Source organism: Scyliorhinus canicula, chromosome 11, assembly GCF_902713615.1.
Source record: "Scyliorhinus canicula chromosome 11, sScyCan1.1, whole genome shotgun sequence".
Taxonomy (NCBI): Eukaryota; Metazoa; Chordata; class Chondrichthyes; order Carcharhiniformes; family Scyliorhinidae; genus Scyliorhinus; species Scyliorhinus canicula.
The window spans coordinates 112,778,271-112,802,680 of record NC_052156.1 but is presented as its reverse complement, the minus strand read 5'-3'; the positions used below and the strand labels follow the sequence as shown (position 1 = coordinate 112,802,680).

General features: G+C 43.2%; 1 protein-coding gene across 13 annotated transcripts in view; it reads left to right on the top strand.

The window, feature by feature from the left end:
- The window catches only part of plekha5 (pleckstrin homology domain containing, family A member 5), a 460,471-nt gene that overhangs the window by 256,295 nt on the left and 179,766 nt on the right, over positions 1–24,410 (top strand). For all 13 annotated transcript variants that reach the window (XM_038811100.1, XM_038811097.1, XM_038811094.1 and 10 more), the window contains one exon: positions 16,842–16,968. In XM_038811100.1, coding sequence (XP_038667028.1) covers positions 16,842–16,968 — 127 coding nt within the window. The remainder of the gene's footprint in view (positions 1–16,841; positions 16,969–24,410) is intronic.

The window sequence follows — 24,410 nt, the reverse complement described above, 5'->3', positions numbered from 1 at the left end:
GGCGTAGCGGAATGGCACCAACCACTCCGGCGTCGGGCCTCCCCAAAGGTGCGGAATTCTCCGCACCTTTGGGGGCCAAGCCCTCACATCGAGGGGCTAGACCCGCGCCGGAGCGGTTGGCACCACGCCGACTGGCACCAAAACCGGCACAACGGCCTTTGACGCCCGCCGGCCGGTGTCGGGGCTGGCCGATAGGCCTTCGCCGGTTCGCGTATGCGCCATTGCGTCAGCTGCCGCTGACGTCACCACTGGTGCATGCGCGCTGGGGGATTCTCTTCCGCCTCCGCCATGGTGGAGGCCGTGGCGGCGGCGGCGGAAGAAAAAGAGTGCCCCCACGGCACTGGCCCGCTCGTCGATTGGTGGGCCCCGATCGCGGGCCTGGCCACCGTGGGGGCACCCCCGGGGTCCGATCGCCCCGCGGCCCCCCGGGGGCCCGCTCACGCCTCCGATCCCGCCGCAACCAGAGGTGGTTCAAACCATGGCGGCGGGAGTGGCCTCCCAGCGGCGGGACTTCGGCCCATCGCAGGCCGGAGAATCGGCGCAGGGGGCTCGGCGCAGCGTGATTCCCGCCCCCGCCAATTCTCGGGTGGCGGAGAATTTCTGCCACGGCGGGGGCGGGGGCGGGATTTTCGGCGGCCCCAGGCGATTCTCCGACCCTGCAGGGGGTCGGAGAATTTCGCCCCAGGTCTCTGAAATATCTGTCAGGTCATACACATTTATTAATTTATTTCTGTGCTATCAGTTCATCCCTGACCTTTATCTGCTAGTGTACTCTTAATTTTGATTCCCTGTCACTTTCTTTCACACTCTGTCATTACCTGTATCGTTACTGTGCTCTATTGTCTTGTCCGTTCTCTGTGATGTATCAAATCTCCCCTTACGTGATCCCTCCCCACTCTACAGCCCTAGTTATATGATTTGTCAGAACATTGGTCCCAGCGTGGTGCTGGTGAAGACCTTCCCATTGGTACAGCTCCCTCTTTCCCCAGTACTGGTGCCAGTGCTCCATGAATCAAAACCCATCTCTCCAACACCAATTTTTGAGTCATGCATTCAGCACCTTGATTTTATTTACCCTATGCCAATTTACCAGTTGCTCAGATAATAATCCAGATATTATTGCAGTTATGGTACTGCTTTTTTATTTAGCCCCTAACCGCTGATTATTCCGAGAACCTTTCTCATGGTCCTGTCTATGTTGTTGGTATCCAAAGGTACCATGGCAACTGGACCCTTCTCTTCCCACTGCTCATCACCAGCCCCATTCAGCGTGTAAATTATGGCAGGAGGGTAGGGGAAAAGGGAAGAAAGCAATACAGAGGAATAGGTAAATTGGTGGCAGTTCCATTTTTACCAGACGTCTTCCAACTTTATTGGCCATTATATTTTTTATTTCCCTTTCCATTGGACGGGAATAGCGGAAGCATGTTTCAGGTGGGTGGATACATTCAATGAATGGCACAAGTGATATGATATACACATTAATTTTCTGCAATTTCACAGGCAGAAGGGATTGGTAATGGGATAAACAAAAAAACAGAAGATGGGTCAGGAGGAGCTGTAAATGGAAGCAGCAGAATCATTACCAACAGCTGCTCTCCGAACAAATGAAACCATGAGTAACGATTGTAAATTGTTGAACTCGGTGTTCAATTCGGAATGTTGCAAATTGCTTCAAGGGAAAATGAGGTGCTGTTTTTCGAGTTTGCATTGAGCTTCATTAAAGCACTTTCAGAGGCCAAGGGTCAGAATGAGAGTGAAGCGGAGAATTAAAATGACAGGCAATTGGAAGCTCAGGGTCATGCTTGCAGAATGAATGGAGGCATTCGACAAAGCACTCAACCGATGTATGTTTGGCCTCCCCAGTATGTTTGAGAAAAGGGAAACCTTTCGCCTTGTATCATTGTCCATTTTGCTGCTTAATCCTTCCTGCTCAATGAAGATCTTCCCTTTTGTTCATCCCTTACTATCTCCTGCTTCTTTTCTGCCTCTTTACTTGCTTAAAACTTGTTGAATCTCTTCCTGACCTGATGAAAAGTCATGAACCTGAAATATTAACTTTGTTCCTTTCTCCACATATGCTGCCTGACCTGTAGAGTATTTACAACATTTTCTATTTTTATTCCGCACTCGACACAACTCATTTGCAATCTACAGAATAATTAGATAATTCAAGTGAATTCTCAATTCTCTGAGTCTATTGTCTTTGTTTCAAGACAATTCGCCAAAGCAAAACATTCCCGCAGTTACTTTTTTTCAACTTCCAAATTGTTGTTTCGCTCTCTCCTCTCCCCCCCCCCCCTTGATTTAGCTGCCAGTTCATATTTCAAATGCCAATTTATTTACATAACTACCAGATATGAGGGTCACGATTTATTAGTTTATCTACTTTCAGCACAAAGGGCACCAGCTTTTAAAGAAAATCTCCATTGTTTGTGAGTATCTCTCTTTCTCTGTCTCATTTCTTTCCAAATAATTTCAGCATCTATATGCACCTGTCCCACTATCATATTGCCATACAGCAATGTAACTGCTGACTCTCCGTGAAAACTGCCATTGGAGATCAGGTTTTGTTTCTCTTAATTGGATTTTTGTTGGGTAGATGTGGCGTAAAAATTCAGAGATAATGGAAAAATGTTGTTCCATAAAAAAATTATGCACATTATGCACTGATTTTTTGAATTGCAAGGCTACATTTATTCTACGTTGTCTTGAAATGAATCTGTTATCAATTCCTCCTCACAAGGATACTGTTGCAATACCTATTTGATCATTCTAGCAATAGATATTTCCAAACAATCATGCTGTCTGATATGAATGACTCCAGGATTTTCTGTCTTATTTCAGATTTCTGGTGTTTTAGAGGCCGTTGGGAGTGAGTGCAGAAGTGTACAAATGTTTACAAAATTGAATTAAGCATACCACCGTTATTTTGAGGACTGCTATTCACTTGACCCTCAGATCAATGATAGACCTATTTGTGTGCTGCACAGACAGAACTTGTTAACACAAATGCAAGTCAAAATACGGCACAGGAAACCGCAGTGCCTCCAATTACTTCCTTGGCAATTGAAGCCCAAACCAAACAGGATTATCTTCCTCATGTGGTTGAATCCCACCTAGTGTCATTTCAGATAATCACTATTAAGTGAGAATAGTACATCTATTGGTGTTGGTTCCCTGACAGCAACACTTCAGCGAAGAGGGGTTCCAGCTATTTTGTCTTGAATTGGAGGCCATCCATCACTTAGCTTTCTCAGAGTTGCTACAGCATTTGGCCCTGCAACCTTTCCACTATCAGTTATAGAGTGCCACATGTTTCCCGATTCATGAAGGGAACCTGAAAAATTAAACACTTCATTTATCAATTAACTCCCACTGTAGATTTGAATAATTTATTTTTTATTCATTTACGTGAAGTGGGCATCGCTGGTTAGGCCAGCATTTATTGCCCATCCTTAGTTCCCCTTCAGAAGATGGTGGTAAGTTGCCTCCTTGAAACGCTGAACTACTTGAGGTGTAGGTACAGACACTACGCTGTTAGGGAGGGAGTTCCAGAATGTTGCCCAGCGACAGTGAAGGAACGGCGATATATTTCTAAGTCGCGGTGGTGAATGACTTGGATGAGAACCTCCAGGTGGTGGGGTTCCCAGGTATCTGCTGTTCTTGTAGTGGTTGTGATGGTAGTGGTTGTGGTTTTGGAAGGTGCTGGTATTGAACAATGGTATGGTATGGGTGACTCGGGCAACCTTCAGCTTATTACTCTAGAAATTAGGTTTACCAAAATCCGGCAAGTAGAGTTAGTAAGCAAAATGCTTGGATAGCAAATTTATTTTTAAAAATTTGGCTCTCTGGAATATTTTCTGATCCTTCTTGATGGTGCCAGATGACTGGAGAGATGCAAGTGTTACCCCCTGTTTAGAAAGAGGAAATGGAATAAGTGCAGTAACTGCACTTGTGCTTTCTGCAACCTTTTACACTAGTTTAAGATTTAATATGTTTGAATCAGACTGATGTCCTCGGGTTGAAATTGGGGTGTTCTACTGCACTTGTTCAGGAATACTCGTCAAATTGCATTCATTTTCTTTGGCACACCAGCACTAGTAAGTATGTTTTAAAAGTTTTTTCACATAAACTATTTAATTTACTGAGACATAAATTACTGTACATGAATGAAACTATTAAATGGTTGCGTATAGTTCAGTTAAGTCACTTTCAGCGATTTTTAAATTGTAATGCTTATAGGTGGAAGACTGCATGCCCATATTAAAAAAGCACATTTTTGGTAAATACTTTATAGTTAAACATAGAACATAGAACGATACAGCGCAGTACAGGCCACTCCACAAGATTGCCACATTTAATCGAATCAAGGGCTATTTTTTAGTTTTTAAAAAAATGATAGCACTATTACACTGCCTGATTGTCATGATCTTGGACAGTTTTATATGTGTGATTATATTTTCAAACAAATTTTAGTGGCAACTTGAAGTGTTCCTGATCTAGCATAATTTCAAGTGCATTTCCTGAGTGTGCTGTGACGATTGGAGGATTTTAGAAATATTGGCTTCTAAATATTGGGACAAGAGTTAATCCAAGTGCTAACAGTGAAATAAGATATATCCGTCATTGTAGTACCAAGGTCCTGCTATTCAGAAAAGTCAAATGTTTCTTGTATGCTAAAAATGAAGGCTACTGAAACAAAGCAACCATTCAGTACTTGAAGTAACTGTGTACTTACATTGGTTCCAACCTGCGAAGTTCTGGATTTTCTAATCAGAATAATTATACAGGAAGAGAAAGTTCGATGAAGATTGTGTCTCAGCATAATAAAAGCAGCTGATTAAGTTGGCACCCCTGATGGTAGGGATTTTTGAAGAGGCGATAGGGAAGGGAGTGCTGCCGCAAACCTTGGGGCAGGCATCGATTTCACTGTTGCTTAAAAAGGATAAGGATCCGACGGAGAGTGGATCGTATAGGCCCATTTCACTTGTTAATGTTGACGCAAAGGTATTGGCAAAGGTACTGGCAGGGGCCGGTTTAGCTCACAAGGCTAAATCGCTGGCTTTTAAAGCAGACCAAGCAGGCCAGCAGCACGGTTCGATTCCCGTACCAGCCTTCCCGGACAGGCGCCGGAATGTGGCGACTAGGGGCTTTTCACAGTAACTTCATTGAAGCCTACTCGTGACAATAAGCGATTTTCATTTAATTTCATTTTCAGGTAGGCTGGAGGGGTGCCTCCCGATGATGATAGGTGAGGATCAGACAGGGTTTGTGAAAGGGAGGCAGCTGTTTTCGAATATTAGGAGGGTCTTGAACGTTGTTATGGCACCGGCGGAAGGGAAGGAAACAGAGGTGGTGGTGGCGCTGGATGCCGAGAAGGCGTTTGATCGGTGGAATGGGGGTACCTGATGGCAGTGCTGGAACGGTTTGGGATTGGACCAAGATTTGTGAACTGGGTAAAGTTATTGTATAAGGACCCGAAGGCGAGTGTCCGCACGAACAATATCAGTTCGAGATACTTCTCTCTCCACCGTGGGACGAGGCAGGGATGCCCCATGCTGTTTGCGCTTGCGATTGTATTGCCGCGATTTCTGTTTATTTTTCAGTGCCTACCGATTTTCCTGCCAAAGTCTTTTTTCAGGGAGATTGAGGGGAGGATTACCTCGTTTATATGGGGAGGGAAGGTGGCCAGAGTGAGAAAGGTGCTGCTACAGAGGGGAAGGCAGGCAGGGGGTTTGGGTCTCCCGAACCTGATGGACTACTACTGGGCGGCGAATGTGGAGAAGGTGTGGAGCTGGGTCAGAGGGGTTGATTCCCAGTGGGTCAGAATGGAGGAGAGTTCGTGCAGGGGGTCGGGGCTGAAGGCACTAGCAACTGCCCCGCTCCCGATAGCTCCAGGGAAATACTCAGGGAGTCTGGTAGTAATAGCTTCATTGAAAATCTGGAGGCAGTTTCGCCAACACTTCAGGTTGGGGGTAGGGTCGAGGGAAATGCCGATCCGGGAGAACCACAGATTTGAGATAGGGAGGTGGGACGGAAGCTTTCGGAAATGGGAAGAGAAGGGGATTAAGACTCTAAAAGATTTGTTTCCTCGGGGTCGATTTGCAGGATTGAGGGAGCTGGAAGCGAAGTATGGGCTGGAGCAGGGAGAAGTGTTTAGGTATATATGCAGGTTCGGGACTTTGCCAGGAAGGAGATACAGAGCTTCCCGGAGGAACCGGCCTCCACGTTGTTGGAGGAGGTGCTGGCGGCAAGTGGACTGGAGAAGGGGACAGTGTCAGCGGTATACGGAGCTGTGTTGGAAAAGGATAAGGCACCACTGGAGGGGATCAAAGCGAAGTTGGAGGAAGAATTGGGAGAGGTTATAGAGGAGGGGGTTTGGTGTGAGGTACTCCAGAGAGTGAATGCCTCCACTTCGTGTGCGTGGTTGGGGCTGATACAGCTGAAGGTGGTGTACAGGGCAAACCTCACGAGGGCAAGGATGAGCCGATTCTTTGAAGGAGTAGAAGATGTGTGTGAACGTTGCGGGGGGCCCCCACTAATCACGTTCATATGTTTTGGTCCTGTCCAAAGCTGGGGAAGTACTGGAAGGAGGTGTTTAGGGTAATTTCTAAGGTGGTGCATGTGAAGCTGGACCCGGGTCCCCGGGAGGCCATATTTGGGGTGTCGGATCAGCCAGGGTTGGAAACGGGTGCGGAGGCAGATATCATAGCCTTCGCCTCGTTGATCGCCCGAAGGCGGATCCTGCTGGGATGGAGAGCGGCCTCTCCACCCTGTGCCCTGGCGTGGCGAGGGGACCTGTTGGAATTCTTGACCCTTGAGAAGGTTAAGTTTGAACTGAGAGGAACCTCGGAGGGGTTCTACAAGTCATGGGCACTATTTATTATGCACTTTCAAGAACTGGATAACATCGAACATTAGTTGGGGGGGGGGGAAGGGTGGGTGGGGTGCGGGGGGAGGGGGGCTGTGTATGTTGAAGATGGCTATGGGTAATCCCTGATTCCTTTTTTTCCCTTTGTCATTTGTTTATGTTAACATGCGGGTTGATGTCTGGGCATGGTGGGAGGATGGGATCATTGTTATGGGGTTGTTACCTGGCGGCAAGTGGACTGGAGAAGGGGACAGTGTCAGCGGTATACGGAGCTGTGTTGGAAAAGGATAAGGCACCACTGGAGGGGATCAAAGCGAAGTGGGAGGAAGAATTGGGAGAGGTTATAGAGGAGGGGGTCTGGTGTGAGGTGCTCCGTTATGGGGTTTGAGATATTTGTTGTTGGTTATTGATGTTGTTGGGTGTAAATTCGGGAGAAAAATTGTGAAAAAGGAAGAGAATAAAAATATTAAAAAAATAAATAAAAGCAGCTGATTATAAGGTTAATTGGATTAAACTTTGTATTTGTTCCAGCAATCTTCCATTAATTGTCACTCGCTTACGAAAGCTTGATTTGGGTGACTAGAATTTATATATTTTTAAATATGGTCATGGGATGTGAGCATCAATGGCAATGCCAGCATCTGTTGCCTAACCTGAACTGACCTTGAGAAAGTGAAAGTGAGCAGCCTTCTTCAACCATGCCAAATCTTGAGATGGAGCTACACCCACAGTGCTGTTGTGACGGGAGTTCCAGATTTTTGAGCCAGCTACAGTGGAAACACGCTGGTATAGTTCTGAGCCAGGATTTGTGTGGCTTGGAGAAGAACTTGCAAGTGATGGTGTTCTTATTCTTCTTCCCTCCATGTCCTTCTAGATGGTAGAGGTCATAGTTTTTTTAAAATGTTGTCTAAAGGCTTGATGAGTTGCTGCAGTGCAACTTGTAAAAGGTACATGTTGGTCCGAGAGCGTGCAGGTGATGGAGGGAGTGAATGTTTAAGATGGTGGATGGTGTGGCCAATCAAGCAGTCTATGTTATCCTGCATGGTGCCTAGCTTCTTGACTGTTGTTGGAGCTGCACTTATCCAGACAAATGGATAGTCTTCCATCACACTCCTGGCCTGTGCCTTGTAACTGGTGGCATGCTTCGGGGATTTGAGAGGTGAGTTACTGATGCAGAATCCCCAGCTTCTGATCTCTTGTCTCTACAATATTCAAATGGCTGCTTTAGTTAAGTTTCTGGTCATTGGTAACTTCTTGGAAGATGATAGCGTGGGATTCAGCAATGGTAATGCTATTGAATGTAATGGGGAGTTGTTTAGATACTCTCTTGTTGAGATGGTACATGTGTGTCACAAATATTACCTGCCGCATATCAGCCCAAGCCTGATTGTTGTATTAGTCCTTCTGCATGGGGGCACAGACTGTGTGAGTAGCTGAGGTGTTGAAAATGGTACTCGTCAGAGAACATCCCCATATCTGATTTTACAATGGAGGGAAAGACATTGACAAAGAAGCTGAAGATGGTTGGGCCTCGAACACTACCCTGAGGAACTTTTGCAGCAATAACCCAGGGTTGAGATGATTGGTTACCAACAGTCACAAACATCTTCCTTTGTGCCAAGTATGAGTGCAACCAATTTTCCCCCTCATTCCTACTGACTTCAATTTTACTAGGGCTCTTTGTTGCCATATGTGATCAAAAGATGCTTTGATGTCAAGGCAGTCACTCTTGCCTCACCTCTTGAATTCATCTCTTTTGTCAATATTTGGACCAAGACTGTAATGAAGTTTGGGGATGAGTGGCCATCGTGGAACCCAAACTAAACATTGTTGAGTATGTGGTGCTTGACAGCACCTTCCATCACTTAGCTGATGATTGAGAGTAGACTTCTGGGCCAATAATTGGTCAGATTGGATTTTTCCTGCTTTTTCTGGCCAGGACATAGCTGAGCAATTTTCCACAATGTCCAGCAGATGCCTAGGTTGTAGCTGTACTGGAACGGCTTGGCCAAGAGCATGACTAATTCTGGAGAAAAGTCTTCATTACTACAGTGGTATCTTGTCAGGGCATATTGTCTTTGCTGTATCCAGTGCCTTCAGCAGTTTCTTTATTTCACATGGTGTGAATTGAATTGATTAGAGGCTGGCATCTGTGATGCAGGGGTCCTCGGGAAGAAGCCAAGGCGGATCATCCATTGAACACTTTTAGCTGAAGATAGTTCTAATATTTTAGCCTTGTTTTTGCACTGACATGTTGGGCTCCACCTCACTGAGGATGGAAATTTTTATTTTTTAATTATCCACCACCATTCACCACTAGATGTGCATGCTTTGATCTGATCTGTTGGTTGTGTGATCAGTTACTTGTGTCTATATTATGCTGCTTCCACTGTCTAGCATCTACATAGTCCTGTGTTGTAGCTTCGCCAGGTTTTCACCTCATTTGTAGGATATCTGATGCTGTTCCTGGCATATGAACATATGAATTAGGAGCAGGTGTAGGCCGCTCATCCCTGCTATCGTACTCTACCATTCAATAAGATTATGGCTGATCTGATTGTAACTTCACATTCCTGCCTAACCCTAATAACCTTTCATCTCTTTGCATACCAAGAATATATCCACCTCTGCCTTAAAAATATTCAAGGATTCTGCTTCCACCACTTTTTGAGGAAGAGAGTTCCAAAGACTATTGATCTCTGAGAGAGAAAAAATTCTCCTCATCTATCTTAAATGGGCAACTCCTTATTTTTAAACATTGACCCCTAGTTCTAGATTCTCCCACAAGAGGAAACATCCTCTCCATATCTACCCTGTCAAGACCCCCTCAGGATCTTGTATGTTTCAATCAAGTCGCCACTTACTTTTCTAAACTCCATTGGGTACAAGCCTAGCCTGTCCAACCTTTCCTCATAAGACAACCTACTTATCCCTGGTATTAATCTAGTAAACCTTCTCTGAAATGCTTCCAGCACTATTACACCCTTCCTTAAATAAGGGAACTAATATTGTACACCGTACTGCTTCGGTGAAGAGGGATCTGGGTGTCCTCATGCATGTATCTCAGAAAACTAGTACGCAGCTACAGCAGATAATAAGGAATGCAAATGAAATGCAGGCCTTTATAGCTAAATGATTGGCAAAGAAAGCAGGAAAGAGTTGCTGCAATTGTACAAGGCATTGATGAGACTACACCTGAAGTACTGTGTACGGTTTTGATCCCCATATCCCCGTAGTTGCATTGGAGGCAGTTCAGAGGACGTTTACTAGATTGATTCCAGATATGAAGTTTCTCTGATGAAGAGAGATTGAGCAGTTTAGGCCTATACTCTCGTGTTTAGTAGAATGAGAGGACATCTAATTGAACTGTATAAGATGATAAAGGTATTGACAAAGTAGATGTAGAGTGGATGCTTCCTCTTGTGGGGCAATCTAGAACAAGTGTTTATAGTTTTAGGTTAAGGGTTGGCAGAATTAAAACAGCTGAGAAGAAATTACTTCTCTCAAAGTGTCGTGAATCTGTGGAATTCAACAACCCAAAGTGTGGTGGATGCTGGGACTTTGAGTAAATTCAAGGAGGAGATAGACAGATTTTTAATTAGTGATGGGTTGAAGGGTTATGGAGAACGGGCAGGAATATAGAGTTGAGGCCAAGAGGAGATCAGCCATGACCTTATTGAATGGTGGTGTGGGCTCGAGAGACTGAATAAAGAATTGCCTAATCCTGCTCCCGACTTCTTACGTACTTCAAATGTGGTCTAACAAATGCTCTGTATAACAGGCACAACCTCCCCTACTTCTGCAATAAGTTCCCCTCATGTTAAACAATAACATTGTATTAGCCTTCCTAATTACTAGCTGTACCTGCATAGTAACCTTTTTCAATTCATGCACTATGACTCCCAGACCTCTGTACCTCAGAGCTCTGCAACCTCTCACCATTTTGATAATGTGCTTCTTTCTCATTCTTCCTGCCAAAATGGACAATTTCACAATTTTTATATCGTACACAATTTGCCAGATCTTTGCCCATTCATTTAACCTATCTTTCCATTTGTAGCCTCCTTTATATCCTGTTCACAACTTACTTTTCTACCTATCTTTGATCATCACATTTAGCAAGCATACCTTTGGTCCCTTCATAGAATCATAGAATTTACAGTGCAGAAGGAGGCATCCAGCCCATCGGGCCTGCACTTGTCCTTGGAAAGAGCACCGTACGCCTTCACCCTATAGCCGTAACCCCGTCTAACCTTTTGGAAAAAAGGGGCAATTTAGCATGGCCAATCCACCTAACCTGCACATCTTTGGACTGTGGGAGGAAACCGGAGAACCCAGAGGAAACCCATGCAGACACGAGGAGAAACTGAAAACTCCACACAGACAATCACCCGAGGCCAGAATTGAACCTGGGACCCTGAAGCTATGAAGTAGCAGTGCTAGCACCATGCCACCCCTTCATCCAAGTCATTTTTATAAATTGTAAAACGTTGAGGCCTCATCATTGATATTCCTCTCTATTGTGCTGATACCATCATTAATTAACAGAGCTACCCCTCCACATGTTCCTAGCTTCCTGCCCTTCCAAAATGTTGTATAACCTCCAATATTCAGGTCCCAATCTCGCAGCCATGTTTCTGTAACGGTTATCAGATTGAATTTATTTCAGTTCATCTTTTTTTTGTTTTGAATGCTATTGGCATTCAGGTGTGCATTCAGATATTGGGCGGAATTCTCCGCTCCCGCTCGTGAAGGCCGTCGTGAACTCGGCCGAGTTTCACGACGGCCTCGGAGGCTGCTCCTCGCACCCTATTCAACCCCCCCACCACCCCAGGGGGCTAGGAGCGGTGCTCCGTAAATCTCGGCCGCCGGGCCTTGACGCAAGATTCAAGGCGACGCGGCGGCGGCGCGTAAGTGACGTCAGCCGTGCATGCGCAGGTTGGCCGGCTCCAACCCGCGCATGCGCGGCTGACGTCACGACGGCTGCCGGCTCCAACCCGCGCATTCGTGGTTGCCATCTTCCCCTCCGCTGCCCCGCAAGACGTGGCGGCTTGATCTTGAGGGGCGGCGGAGGGGACCTTGGAGACGCCGGCCCGACGATCGGTGGGCACCGATCGCGGGCCAGTCCCCTCCCGAGCACGGCCGTGATGCTCACTCCCCTCTCCACCCCCCACAAGCCACAAATGGAGATTTGGCACCATGCTCATGTTGGCAGCGACCAGGTGTGGTTGCCGCCGTCGTGAACCGTTTGGGAACGTCAGGTCGCTCGGCCCATCCTGGCCGGAGAATCGCCGGTCGCCGTGAAAAACGCGAGCAGCAATTCATCCGAGCAGGGAATGGGAGAATCACGGGGGGTGCCAAGTCGGCGTGTCGTGAGTCGCCCGGCCCTCCTGCGATTCTCACACCCGGCGTGGGGAGCAGAGAATCGCCTTTAGTTTTGTCCTTTTATTATTGTTGTAACATCTGACCTTATCTGCTAATATACTCTTTACTGTACACAGTACGGTCTGTCCCCCTCTTGTCACAGCCTGTTTATCCTTGCCATTATTAAAACATTTCTCTCTTGCTTTTTCTCTGCTCTTTGATTTACTCTTTGAAAACATCTTTTCAAATTTGATCCCCCGCTCCATTATTTAGTTTAAAACCCTTTCTACTTTCCTAGACCTGCAGCTCGCTAGAACACTGGTCCTAGCACAGTTCAGGTGTAAACCACTCCAACAGTACAGCCCTTACTTTCCCCAGTACTGATGCTGGTATCCCACAAGCTGGAAGCAATTTCTCCCACACCAGTCTTTGAAGCACCCATGTATTGTTTGTCAATTTGAACGTGGCTTGATTCTTACCTTTAAGGTTCTGCTTTTTAATTTGGTGCCTAGCACCTTGTAATCAGGGGCTGTTTAGCTCACTGGGCTAAATCTCTGGCTTTGAAAGCAAGCCAGCAGCACGGTTCGATTCCCGTAACAGCCTCCCCGAACAGGCGCCGGAATGTGGCGACTAGGGGCTTTTCACAGTAACTTCATTTGAAGCGTACTCATGACAATAAGCAATTTTCATTTTCATTTCATTCATCTCTACAGAGAACCTCGTTCCTGGTCTCGCCTATGTCATTGGTTCCAACATGGATCATGATCACTGGAGCCTCCCCCTCTCATTGCAAGTTTGCCTCCAGCTTTGAGCAGATAACCTAGACTGTGGCACCGGGCAGGCAACACAGTCACCTGGACTCACATTCTCAACTGCAGAGAACAGAATCTATCCCCCTGACTATGCTGCTTCCTATCAATACAACGCTCCACTGCACTGTTCATTGATCCTTCATTTTGATGGTAATGGTAGAGTGAGGGAGGGATAAACCGGGCCATGAGATTATAGATTGTAGTTGAATACAATTCTGCTTTTGCTGATGGCTCACAGCACCTCGCATGAAATGATGGAATCTCTAGCTGATTGTCTCTTGTGGCTGAGATAACTCAAATTATGTAATAAATACACTCGCTGCAAATCATTTCAAAAGAAAGTCATGATTTTCGTATTCATTTAGCTTCAGCTTGCCATAATATTTTTATAATTGTTTTTTCAAGTACATCATCATCTTGTTTTACTTTGACCGTTGATTTTTCCTTCCACTTAATTAAGGTACGTGCAATTTTCACTACACTGGCGTAAAGTGACTGTTTCAGTACATCATTAAATATTATAATTTAGTTCTCCGTATCTGTTACTGCTCCAGCCCCTCCCCCATGTTTTCATGAATTCTTCTTCAATTTGCAGAATGAAACCCTCTAATTGTGAATCTTTTATGATTCATAGTGTAGAAGGAGGCCATTCGGCCCAATGAGTCTACACCGACCCTCCGAAAGAGCACCCTACCAAGCCCACTACCCCACCTTATCCCTGTAACCACACATATCCGTTGGACACTAAGGGGAAATTTAGCATGCCCAATCCACCAAACCTGCACATCTTTGGACTATGGGAGAAAACCGGAACAACCGGAGGCACGCAGAAACGGGGAGAACGTACAAACTCCACACAGTCACCCAAAGTCAGAATTGAACCGTGGTTCCTGGCGCTGGAGGCAGCATTGCTAACTAATGTGCCACCATGCCGCCCCATTGCTGATATTGTTAACCATTCGTAAAATGTGTGCTGATAGTGAGGTTCCACAATTACTCCCCACTGTACTCCGGTCTCTCTGTTCAGGTGTTAAATTCCACGACAACTCAATTTACTAATTTGGGAAACCTTGAAGTTAGTTGAAACACCTGTATTAATTGTGGCTGGTTATCTGGAGTCTTTCACTTCCTCTGAATTTGTTTATGAAGTCAACTCTCCCATGCAAGGTCACAAGAGCTAGTTTGGTGCAATTAACACAACTAAGATTCTGAACTACGAACTTGCATTTGGACGAGAGAACAAAGTTTTATGTTTTGAACTGGCATGCTGGATTAACATGATAGTGAACGGAGGAGTTAAAATTATAGTGGTAGGAAATAAATTATCTTAAGTGTTTCAGAGATCAATTAATATTTATGTTTTTGTTTAAGGTTTTATTACTCAGGTTGATAAAACTCAGTGGTTGGCAATGTGTGTATCAACAGTAAAAATTTTCACTGGGCTCCTCATCTTTACCAGTGTGATGAATGTAGGATTTTAATAAGTATTTGGTGAAGTAAGGGTTAAAAACCTGGATTAGAATGTGTTTGACTGCTGCAGTCATATTTTTGAATAAATTTTGGGTTGAAAGCTAACAGCTTTTAGGAACTTGAGATGTAATTAACTATCATAAAAGTCTGGGCTAATACAATTTTGATTGCATTAAGGGCATTTCCTGGGGAGTTGATTAGATTTCAGCTTGGTGAGATGATATCATTGCTTTTTTTTAATAAATGTTTTTATTGGGTTTTTGAAAGATGATATCATTGCTGAGTGGAGCTAAGGCATCGGGCATTTTGAGAAAGCATTTTCTGTTGAGTTCTGATCTGGCTGAAGCTGAGACCAAGTAAGGCAGTTTGTTCTCACTATAGGTTAATTAAAAGAGATTAACCATTTAAAGCAGTGCAGACATGTCGGAGGACAAGGGGGAGCTGAAACAAGCCAGTTGAAAACAGCTTTTGAAGACATCCAGTTTCCGTAGGAGTTTGGACCAGAATCAGATCTGTTCTCTCGAGCAGTGTTAAGAGATTGCTTTCACAAAGAATAACTCTGTAAAACAAATATTAATGAAATGAAATGAAAATCTGTGCCATTGGTATTTAAGATGGATTGAGAGCTGAGATTGTTTATTGTTTTGATGTTTAAGTCGGAATAAATATAGCAATTAAGGGTATTGTATTCACTGAATCGAGTAGTATTTTATAAGGGGTAATTGTAAGCTATTTTGGGGTGTGATGTTAATACTGTGTTAGTAATAAAGTTTGTTTTAATATACAAAATCCCTATTTCTTCATGAAATCACTCCTGGAATGAAACATCCTTTCCTCGCAGTCTTACAGAATGAAAATAACATATTGGGCTTTCGGTCCAGTATCCTAGCCGCTGTTGGGATCTGGTCTGGGATTATAATAGTAAGGTGTCCCAAAGCATTCAAAGGGCAGAAGAAAATATCATCCAACTAGATGGAAGAGAGCAAAGAATTTGGGAGCAGGAGCTGAAATTACAGTTGAAAAGCAGAGTTTTTATTAGAGGAAGTTTTTGAAAATAGGAGGGTGAGTCAGAAAGTGTTACTTCAGTACTCTCTACACACTACAAACAACAGTTGTGCAGAATTGATCCTTTATTAACCCTCGAGTGTTGCACCTATATCTACTGCAAGGAAATCTTTGGGGGAAGATAAAATATTTTTTGTTCATTTCACATTAACTTACCTAAAGTGGAGTTTACTAATCAGTTACAAAGTAATTCAGTAAACATTGACTGAAAGAATTATGCCTTATGTGTTGCAAAAAGTAGTTTTGAGTTGGCCTTGAACTCCTAGGATACCAGATTAATTGGGTGGCACAGTGGTTAGCAGTGCTGCCTCACAGCGCCTGAGACCTGGGATTGATTCAGACCTTGGGTGACTGCATGGAGTTTGCAGGTTCTCCCCGTGTTTGTGTGGGTCTCCTCCAGGAGCTCTGCTTTCCTCTCACAATCCAAAAACGTGCAAGTTACGTGCCATGCTAAATTACCCGTTAGTGTCAAAAGACTAGGTGAGGTCATGGGGTTGCGGTGATAAGCCTGGGTGGGGTGATCTTTCAGAGGGTTGTTGCAGATTTGATGGTCTGAATGACGTTCTTCTGCATTGTAGGGGTTCTTTTATTTTATGAGATGATGAATTGCAGAGGAATTCATCATCTTGTATAAAATACACAAAAGATAAATTCTTCTATTTTTCATGGAATGTAAGTTACCTTTTCTAAAACTGCAGCAAAAATCCAGCAAACCTTTTGGAACCATTCCAAGCTCCAAAAAGCATCATTTTTTTGTTGTTGAATAAAGTAGACCTTCTTTATATGAACCAACATGTGAACTATGTGAAACTAACTGAATGTTAGTGGAATTGTAGTAGGTATTAAAATTCAATCTACCAGACTATTACTTCCCTTAAAGGAACATTTACATCTGCACATCACTGAGAATCTGTTGACCCTGTTGAAAGTTGACCCTGTTGAAATAGTTGTTTAAAATAGAGCATAATAATATGTAGGGGTAAAGAGCTATATTTTTTATTACATAAATGTTATTTTAATTTTTTTTGTTAGGTAGAGATCTGTAGAAACTCTACAGGCAGCTGGGTGAAATCATATTTGCTGCACATTTTTTTCACATCTATTAGAGTCTGAGTGCTTATTGGAATACAGTATGTGTTCTAGTAAGGCAGCTAGAAAATAGGACGTGGCTGAAGAAACAGCAAGGGAATGTTTTCTATTTATAGCTGTGCTGGCATATTGTTGGCTGCGTGCTTTCACTGTACCCCATTTACTAGTTTCAGGACTGCTGCAGCAATGGCATCACAAGAAAAAAAAGACCGACCAGTGAGCATGGTGAGTGAAGTTTCAACCTACACGATGGCATCCGAAATGGCACTGCTCCCAATGAGTCCTGCAGGCAGGGTGAGTATTGATTGTTTTCAAGGTAATTATAGGAAAATTGTGTCCATTTGTCTCTCATTTTTAACTTGATGTGCAAGAAGCAGACAATAATTATTCAAAATGCACCCTTATGTTCATTATTATTTATCTAGCATCAAGCGGGAAATTACAATGTTTTCGAAACCTGTTCTGAATTTTATTTTCAATTTACAATGAAAATGTAAGCTCTTTAAAGCAAAGAGCTCTGTAAACCTTTTTGTCCAGCTTCAAAAAGCTGAATTATTACACATCTTTTAATCTAAAGAGTTTAATATTTTAATTCAGCTGCTGTAATTCAGCTCATGTAATGCTTCGACAGATGAACCAAGTGTCTTCTGTGAAAATGAGTTGTAAATCATTTTAAAGAGATGGATAATTGATAAAAATTTATTGTCGAATGTCTGTTGGAATGGATTTATTTATGCTGTAAAATAATATTTATAATTGCCTTAGTCTTTCGATAATTAAAATATAATTACTCTGTTGAATTGAGAGCTTTAAGCTAGCTGTAACCAATGAACAGAGTTTCTAAAAACCATGTAACTAAACATAAGCAGAACATGAATCACAAACGATAGAATAGATTCAACACAAAATCACGGTGCTATTGAGTTATGATTATCTGTAATGCACTGCCTGAAAGGATGGTGGGAACAAATTGAGTAGCTATTTTCAAAAGGGAATTGAATGAATACTTGAAAGGGAAAAATATGCAGAGTCTAAAAATTAACATGCAGGGGAATGGGATTAATTGAACAACTCTTTAAAATAAGCCTGTACAGGTTTGATGGACTCAATAGTTCCCTTCTGTGCTGCATCATTTTATGTTTCTATAATAATTAAAATTATCAGTTCTGAAAGCACCAGAATATTATATTATTTGCTAACTCTGCTCACAGCAATAAACCTGAATAAAATTTGAAAATGTGAAGTGTATAGGTTAGGCTGAATGCACCCGAGGGAGTTTGCAGTAATCAAGTTAAAATGGTAACCCTATAATCTTTCAACGTATAAGGATTAACTTGAGATATACGGATGACATAAAATGAGACCAATTTCCGATGAGCATAGTGGCTTCCTCGTTAAGTGAATTCCTCATCTACGCAGTGCTGTTGAGAGATAATGAGTTCAATCAGATTTTCATACCGAAAGTAAATCGGAACTCGTTTGGCCAGTTTTCTACACCTTCCTCCAAGCACCGTTTTAGACAGAGATATGGGACCAGCTGATCCAAGTACTCCATCAGTTTGCTAATTATTTTGCTGCATGGGATTATACAATTTGTATATGTTTGGAAAATATTGCAAAATTTTTAAATCAGTTTGGAATATTTTTTAATTTTCCTATGCTGCTTCAAAACTTATTTTGTAACATTAAGCCCAAAATGGTTCCTCAGTGAGTAATAATATAATCCTAAAGCAAATGAACGGAATCATGGTGGTACACACTGAAAGAATCTTCCTTATCTTTGCCAGAAAAGCAAACTGGTTTGAAACTGGGATATTGAATAGAAAGGATACAGTAGCAATTTGACCTCTGCAATTTCATTTTGTTTTCTGTTGTACATTTTCCTTCTGTATCATTTAAGGATAACTCATTTTTCTTATATCTGTGGTAAAGTCCAAAAAAAAACTCAAGTCATTTGAAATTTGGGGAGTTTTGTTGTGAGTGTTGTAGTAATTGTGTTGCCACACATTTGTTATAGTTGATGCATGTGCATTACTGAAGGGAAATATAATAACATCTTATGGTGGTAGTGACAGCTGTAGTTTTAGCTGAATAGTCGATTTGTAATTTTAATGTAATACTTTCAGTCTGACTTTTTTTTGGAAAGGACCTACTTAAGCAGGTACCACTATTCAGTTGGATAATGGTTCACCTGTGCTGCAACTTAACATGCTCAACTTTTGCTCCATGTTATTTGGTATCAATATCTAATCAAAATCTATCACTGTCGGGCTTGAAAGTTTAAATTGATTCAGCATCCCCAGCCTTTGGAGCAGCAAGCTCCTCCCTCTATCCTTTGTTTGAAAAAATCTCTCCTGATTTCATTTCTAAAAGGCCAAGCTCTAATTTTAATTGAGAAGTCTTACAACGCCAGGTTAAAGTCCAACGGGTTTGTTTCGAATCACTAGCTTTGGAGCGCAGCTCCTTCCTCAGCTCCTTTCTGCGCTCTGAAATCGGACTTTAACCTGGTGTTTGTAAGACTTCTTACTGTGCCCACCCCAGTCCAACGCCGGCATCTCCACATCATGGCAAACATCTAATTTTAAGGTTAAGACATGGTTCTTGATTTTTGTGCCAAAGCAAATAGCTTTTCTATCCCTAACCTATGGAATTCCTTAATTATTTTATATTTGATTAGCTCTAAATTCAAGAAAATACAAGCTAATTTTCCTCATATTTTAATCATTCTGGTCAATCCATGCTGGGTTGCATTTCTATCAGCCTTTTTGATTATTTTCCATACCTGCAAATGAGCCTTTAGTGATTTGTGTGCTTATGAAAGATAATTCCCTTTGCTCAACAATTACTAGTCTCCACCAGGAAGAAAATATTCTGATTGTCTTTCTCAGATTCAAAGTGGATGACCTCATCCTGCCCGCATTTAACTCCTACCACAGTTTTATTCAGTCATTTAGACTTTTTTCTGCCCCTTTGTAATTTCTTCCTCAGATCTGCATAATTTACTGTACTTCCTGATTTAGTATCATCTACAAACTTTGATAGATAACCATTTATTCTATTCATCAATATAGAATCAAAGAATGGTTACAGCACAGAAGGAGGTCATTCATCCAATCACATCTGTGCTGGCTTTCTGCAAGAGCAACCTTTTTGTTCCACATTCCCATCTTTTCCCTGCATACCTACAAATTATTTATCTTTAGATAATTGTCCATACCCTTCTGAAAACTGCTGAAAACATGCTGAAAATGGGGCAGCATGGTAGCATAGTGGTTAGCATCAATGCTTCACAGCTCCAGGGTCCCAGGTTCGGTTCCCGGCTGGGTCACTGTCTGTGTGGAGTCTGCACGTCCTCCCCGTGTGTGCGTGGGTTTCCTCCGGGTGCTCCGGTTTCCTCCCACAGTCCAAAGATGTGCGGGTTAGGTGGATTGGCCATGCTAAATTGCCAGTAGTGTCCTAAAAAGTAAGGTTAAGGGGGAGTTGTTGGGTTACGGGTATAGGGTGGATACGTGAGTTTGAGTAGGGTGATCATTGCTCGGCACAACATCGAGGGCCGAAGGGCCTGTTCTGTGCTGTACTGTTCTAAAACTCTGAACGAATCTTCTTCCACCACATTCCCAGGCACTGGATTCCAGCTCATAACCATTCATTGCTTAAAAATGTTTTTCTTCATGTCACATTGGTTCCTTTGCCAGTCAGTTTAAAGTAAACTAGCAGGGAACATAAAAACTGACTGTAAAAGTTTCTATCGGTATGTAAAGAGAAAAGGATTAATAAAAACTAAAATGGGCCCCTTATAGTCAGAAATGAGGGGAATTCATAACCGGGAATAAAGAAATGGCTGAGGAACTAAATTCATACTTTTCTTCTGTCTTCGCAAAGGGAGACATGAATAATGTATCGGGTGTTCTGAGAAATACAAGTTTTAGTGAGGAACTGAAGGAAATCAGTACTCGTAAAGAAATGGTTTGGGGGAATGGTTTTGGAGAAATGAATTGGATTGAAGGCAGAGTCATCTCCAGGGCCTGATAATCTTCATCCCAGAATACTTAAGTAAGTGGCCCAGGAAATAGTAGATCCATTGGTGGTCGTTTTCCAAAATTCTTTGGAATATGGAATGGTTCCACCAGATTGGAGGGTAGCTAATGTAACCCCACTATTCAAAAAGAAAGGTAGAGAGAAAACGGAGCTATAGACCAGTGAGCCTAATGTCAGTACTAGGGAAGTTGCTGGAGTCAATTATCAAGGATTTCATAGCACAGCATTTGGAAAACAGTGGTGTAATCAGACAAAATCAGCATAGATTTACAAAACGAAAATCGTGCTTGACGAATTTACTAGAATTCTTTGAAGGTGTAACCAGTAGAATTGACCAGGTAGAACTGCTGGATGTGGTTTACTTAGACTTTCAGAAAGCTTTCAACAAGGTCTCACATAGCAGATTAATATGTAAAGTTAAGTGCATGGGATTGCGGGTAGTGTCTTGAGATGGATAAAAACCTGGTTAGCACACAGGAAGTAAAAAGTTGGAATCAATGGGTCTTTTTCTGATTGGCAGGCAGTCACTAGTGAGGTACTACACGGATCTATCTGTGCTAGGATACCAAGTATTCACATTATATATGAATGATTTAGACAAGAGAACTAAATATATTATCTCCAAATTTGCAGGTGATACAATGTTGGGTGGGAGGGTGAGCTGTGAGGAGGATTTAGAGTTGCTTCAGCGGGATTTGGACAGGCTGAGTCAATGGGCACATACATGGCAGATGCCGTATAATGTGGATAAATGTGAGGTTATCCACTTCGGTAGCAAAGATAGGAACGCTGATTATTATTTGAATGGGTGTAAATTGAGGGAGGTGTCCTCGTGTATCAATCGCTGAAGTAAGCGTGCTGGTACAGTAGGCAGTAAATTTAGCCAATGGTATGTCGGCCTTCATAGTGAGAGGGTTTAAGTATAGGAATAGAACTGTTTTACTGCAATTCTATAGGGCGTTGGTGAGGTCACACCTGGCGTATTGGATGCAGTTTTTATGTCCTTATCTGAGGAAGGATGTTCTTTCTATGGAGGGAATGCAGTGAAGGTTTGCCAGCTGATTCATAGGATGGCGGGACTGTCATATGAGGAGAGACCAAGTCGGGTAGGATTATATTAATTGGAGTTTAGAAGAGTGAGGGGATCTCATAGAAACGTATAAAATTTGAACAGGATTAGACTGGGTAGATTCAGAAAGAATGTTTCCGATGGTGGGGGAGTCCAGAACTAGGGGTCATAGTTTGAGGGTAAGGGGTAAACCTTTTAGGACTGAGGTGAGGAGAAATATTTTTTCACCCAGGGATGTATCTGTGGAATTCACTGCCACAGAAAGTAAGTTGAGGCCAAAAATTTGTGTAATTTCAAGAAGGAATTAGATATAGTTCTTGGGGCTAAAGGGATTCGGGGGTATAGGGGAAGGCACGATCAGGGTATTGAACTTGATCAGTCTTGATCATAAATGACGGAGCAGGCTCGAATTGCCGAATGGCCTCCTCCTGCTTCTGTTTTCTGCGTTTCTAAATCGGTGTCCTCTGGTTCTCGAGAAAGCACTTTCCCCCGATCTAATCTGTCCAAACGTTTTATCATTTCAAATACATTTATCAAATCTGCTCTCATCCTTCTCAAAGAAGAACAACCCAGTTTCTCTGATCTATTCTGAAACCATCCTGGTATTTTTTCTCTGTACCCTTTTTTTAACACCTACATATCTTTCCTAAAATAGGACACTGTACTCCAGTTAAGACCAAATTATTGTTTGATAAAGTTCAACATGCCACTTTGTTTTTATGTCTTTGTATTAATAAAACCCAGCACTCCGTATGTCTCATGAACCACTTTCACCTATTCTGCCACATTCCACAATTTGTGCGCTTATACTCCAGCACCCTCTGCTCCTCCTTTAGAATTGTATATTTTGTTTCATTTTACCTCTTCTCATTCATCCACCCAAATTATATCATAACACTTCACTGCATTAATTTTGAACATACAAGTTTTATTATCCACAAATTTTGAAATGTGTGTTCTGTACAGCACTGCCAGGGTGCCCGGGTGCATTGCCAGGTTGGCAAGGGCACTGCCAAGTTAGCAGGGGCACTGCCAGGGATCGGTCCAGGGCGGCCTTATCAGGTGGCAGAGGGATGAGGGGGGTGTTTCTGGGAACCTCACTGAGGTTTGGGGGTGAGTAGGAGAGGGTGGGTCAAAAATGGGGAGGTGGCAGGGATGGAGATCAGGGCCATCAGACAAAATGGTGCCCCAATCTGCGAGGAGTCCTTCCTGTTGGGCTCGTCAACAGAAATTACTCTGAAGTGCAGCCTCAGCGGAGAGAAACCCAAAGGCCCAAAATAACGGCAATGTGCCGTTGATGAGCAGGGTTTTCTCAGCGCTGCAGCATGTCGTTCCTTGAGTAACAACCACAAGAATAAAAATTACCCTCATTAAGGTATGTAGTTTACCAGAGTTGGCATAAAACAAGCATTATTGTGTCCTTTCAAAGACAGAAAGTACATGGTTTGAATGACATGGGGCGATGGTTGGATCCACTCTTGTTGGAGATGGTCATTGCCTGGAACTTGTGTGGCATGAATGTTACTTGCCACTTGCCAGCCCAAGCCTCGATATTGTCCAGGTCCTGTTGCATTCGGACATGCACTGCTTCATTATCTGAGGAGTCGCGAATGGTGCTGAACATTATGCAGTCATCCGCAAACATCCCCACTCTGAATTTATGATGTAAGACAGGTCATTAATGAAGCAGCTGAAGACAGTTAGGCCTGGGACTCTACCCTGAGGGACTCCTGCAGTGAGGTCCTGGAGCTGAGATGATTGACCTTCTACCACCACAACCATCTTCCTTTGTGCCAGGTATGACTCAAACCAGCAGAGAGTTCCCCCTGATTTCCAATGACTCCAGTTTAGCTTCAGTTCCTTGATGCCATACTCGATCAAACGCTGCCTTAATGTCATGGGTAGTAACTTTCACCTCGCCTCTCACATTCACCTCACCTCTCGCATTTTGTGCATGTTTGAACCAAGGCTGTAATGAGGTCAGGAGCTGAGTGATGCTTGTGGAACCCAAACTGAGCGTTTGTGAGGTTACTGCCAAGTAGGTGCTACTTGATAGCACTGTTGATGACTCCTTCCATTACTTTGCTGATGATGGAGTAGACTGATAGGTCGGTAATTCGTTGGGTTGGATTTGTCCGGTTTCTTGTGTACAGGACACACCTCGGCAATTTTCCACATTGCTGGGTAGATGCCAGTGTTGTAACTGTACTGGAACAGCTTGGCTAGTGGTGCAGCAAGTTCTGAAGCACAAGTCTTCAGTATTATCGCCGGAATATTATCAGGACCCATAGCCTTTGCAGTATCCAGTGCCTTCACCCACTTGCTGATATCACGTGGAGTGAATCTTATTGGCTGAAGACTGACATCCTGATGTCAGTGATGCTGGGGACCTCCGGAGGAGACCAAGATGGATCATCCTCTGCGCACATATAGTTGAAGAGGGCTGCGAATCCCTCAGCCTTATCTTATGCACATATGTGCTGAATTCGTCCTTCATTGGGGATGGGGATATTTGTGGCACCTCCTCCTCCAGTGAGTTTTTTAATAGTCCACCACCATTCACAGCTGGATGTGGCAGGGCTGCAGAACTTAGATCTGATGCGTTGGTTGTGGAATCACTTAGCTCTGT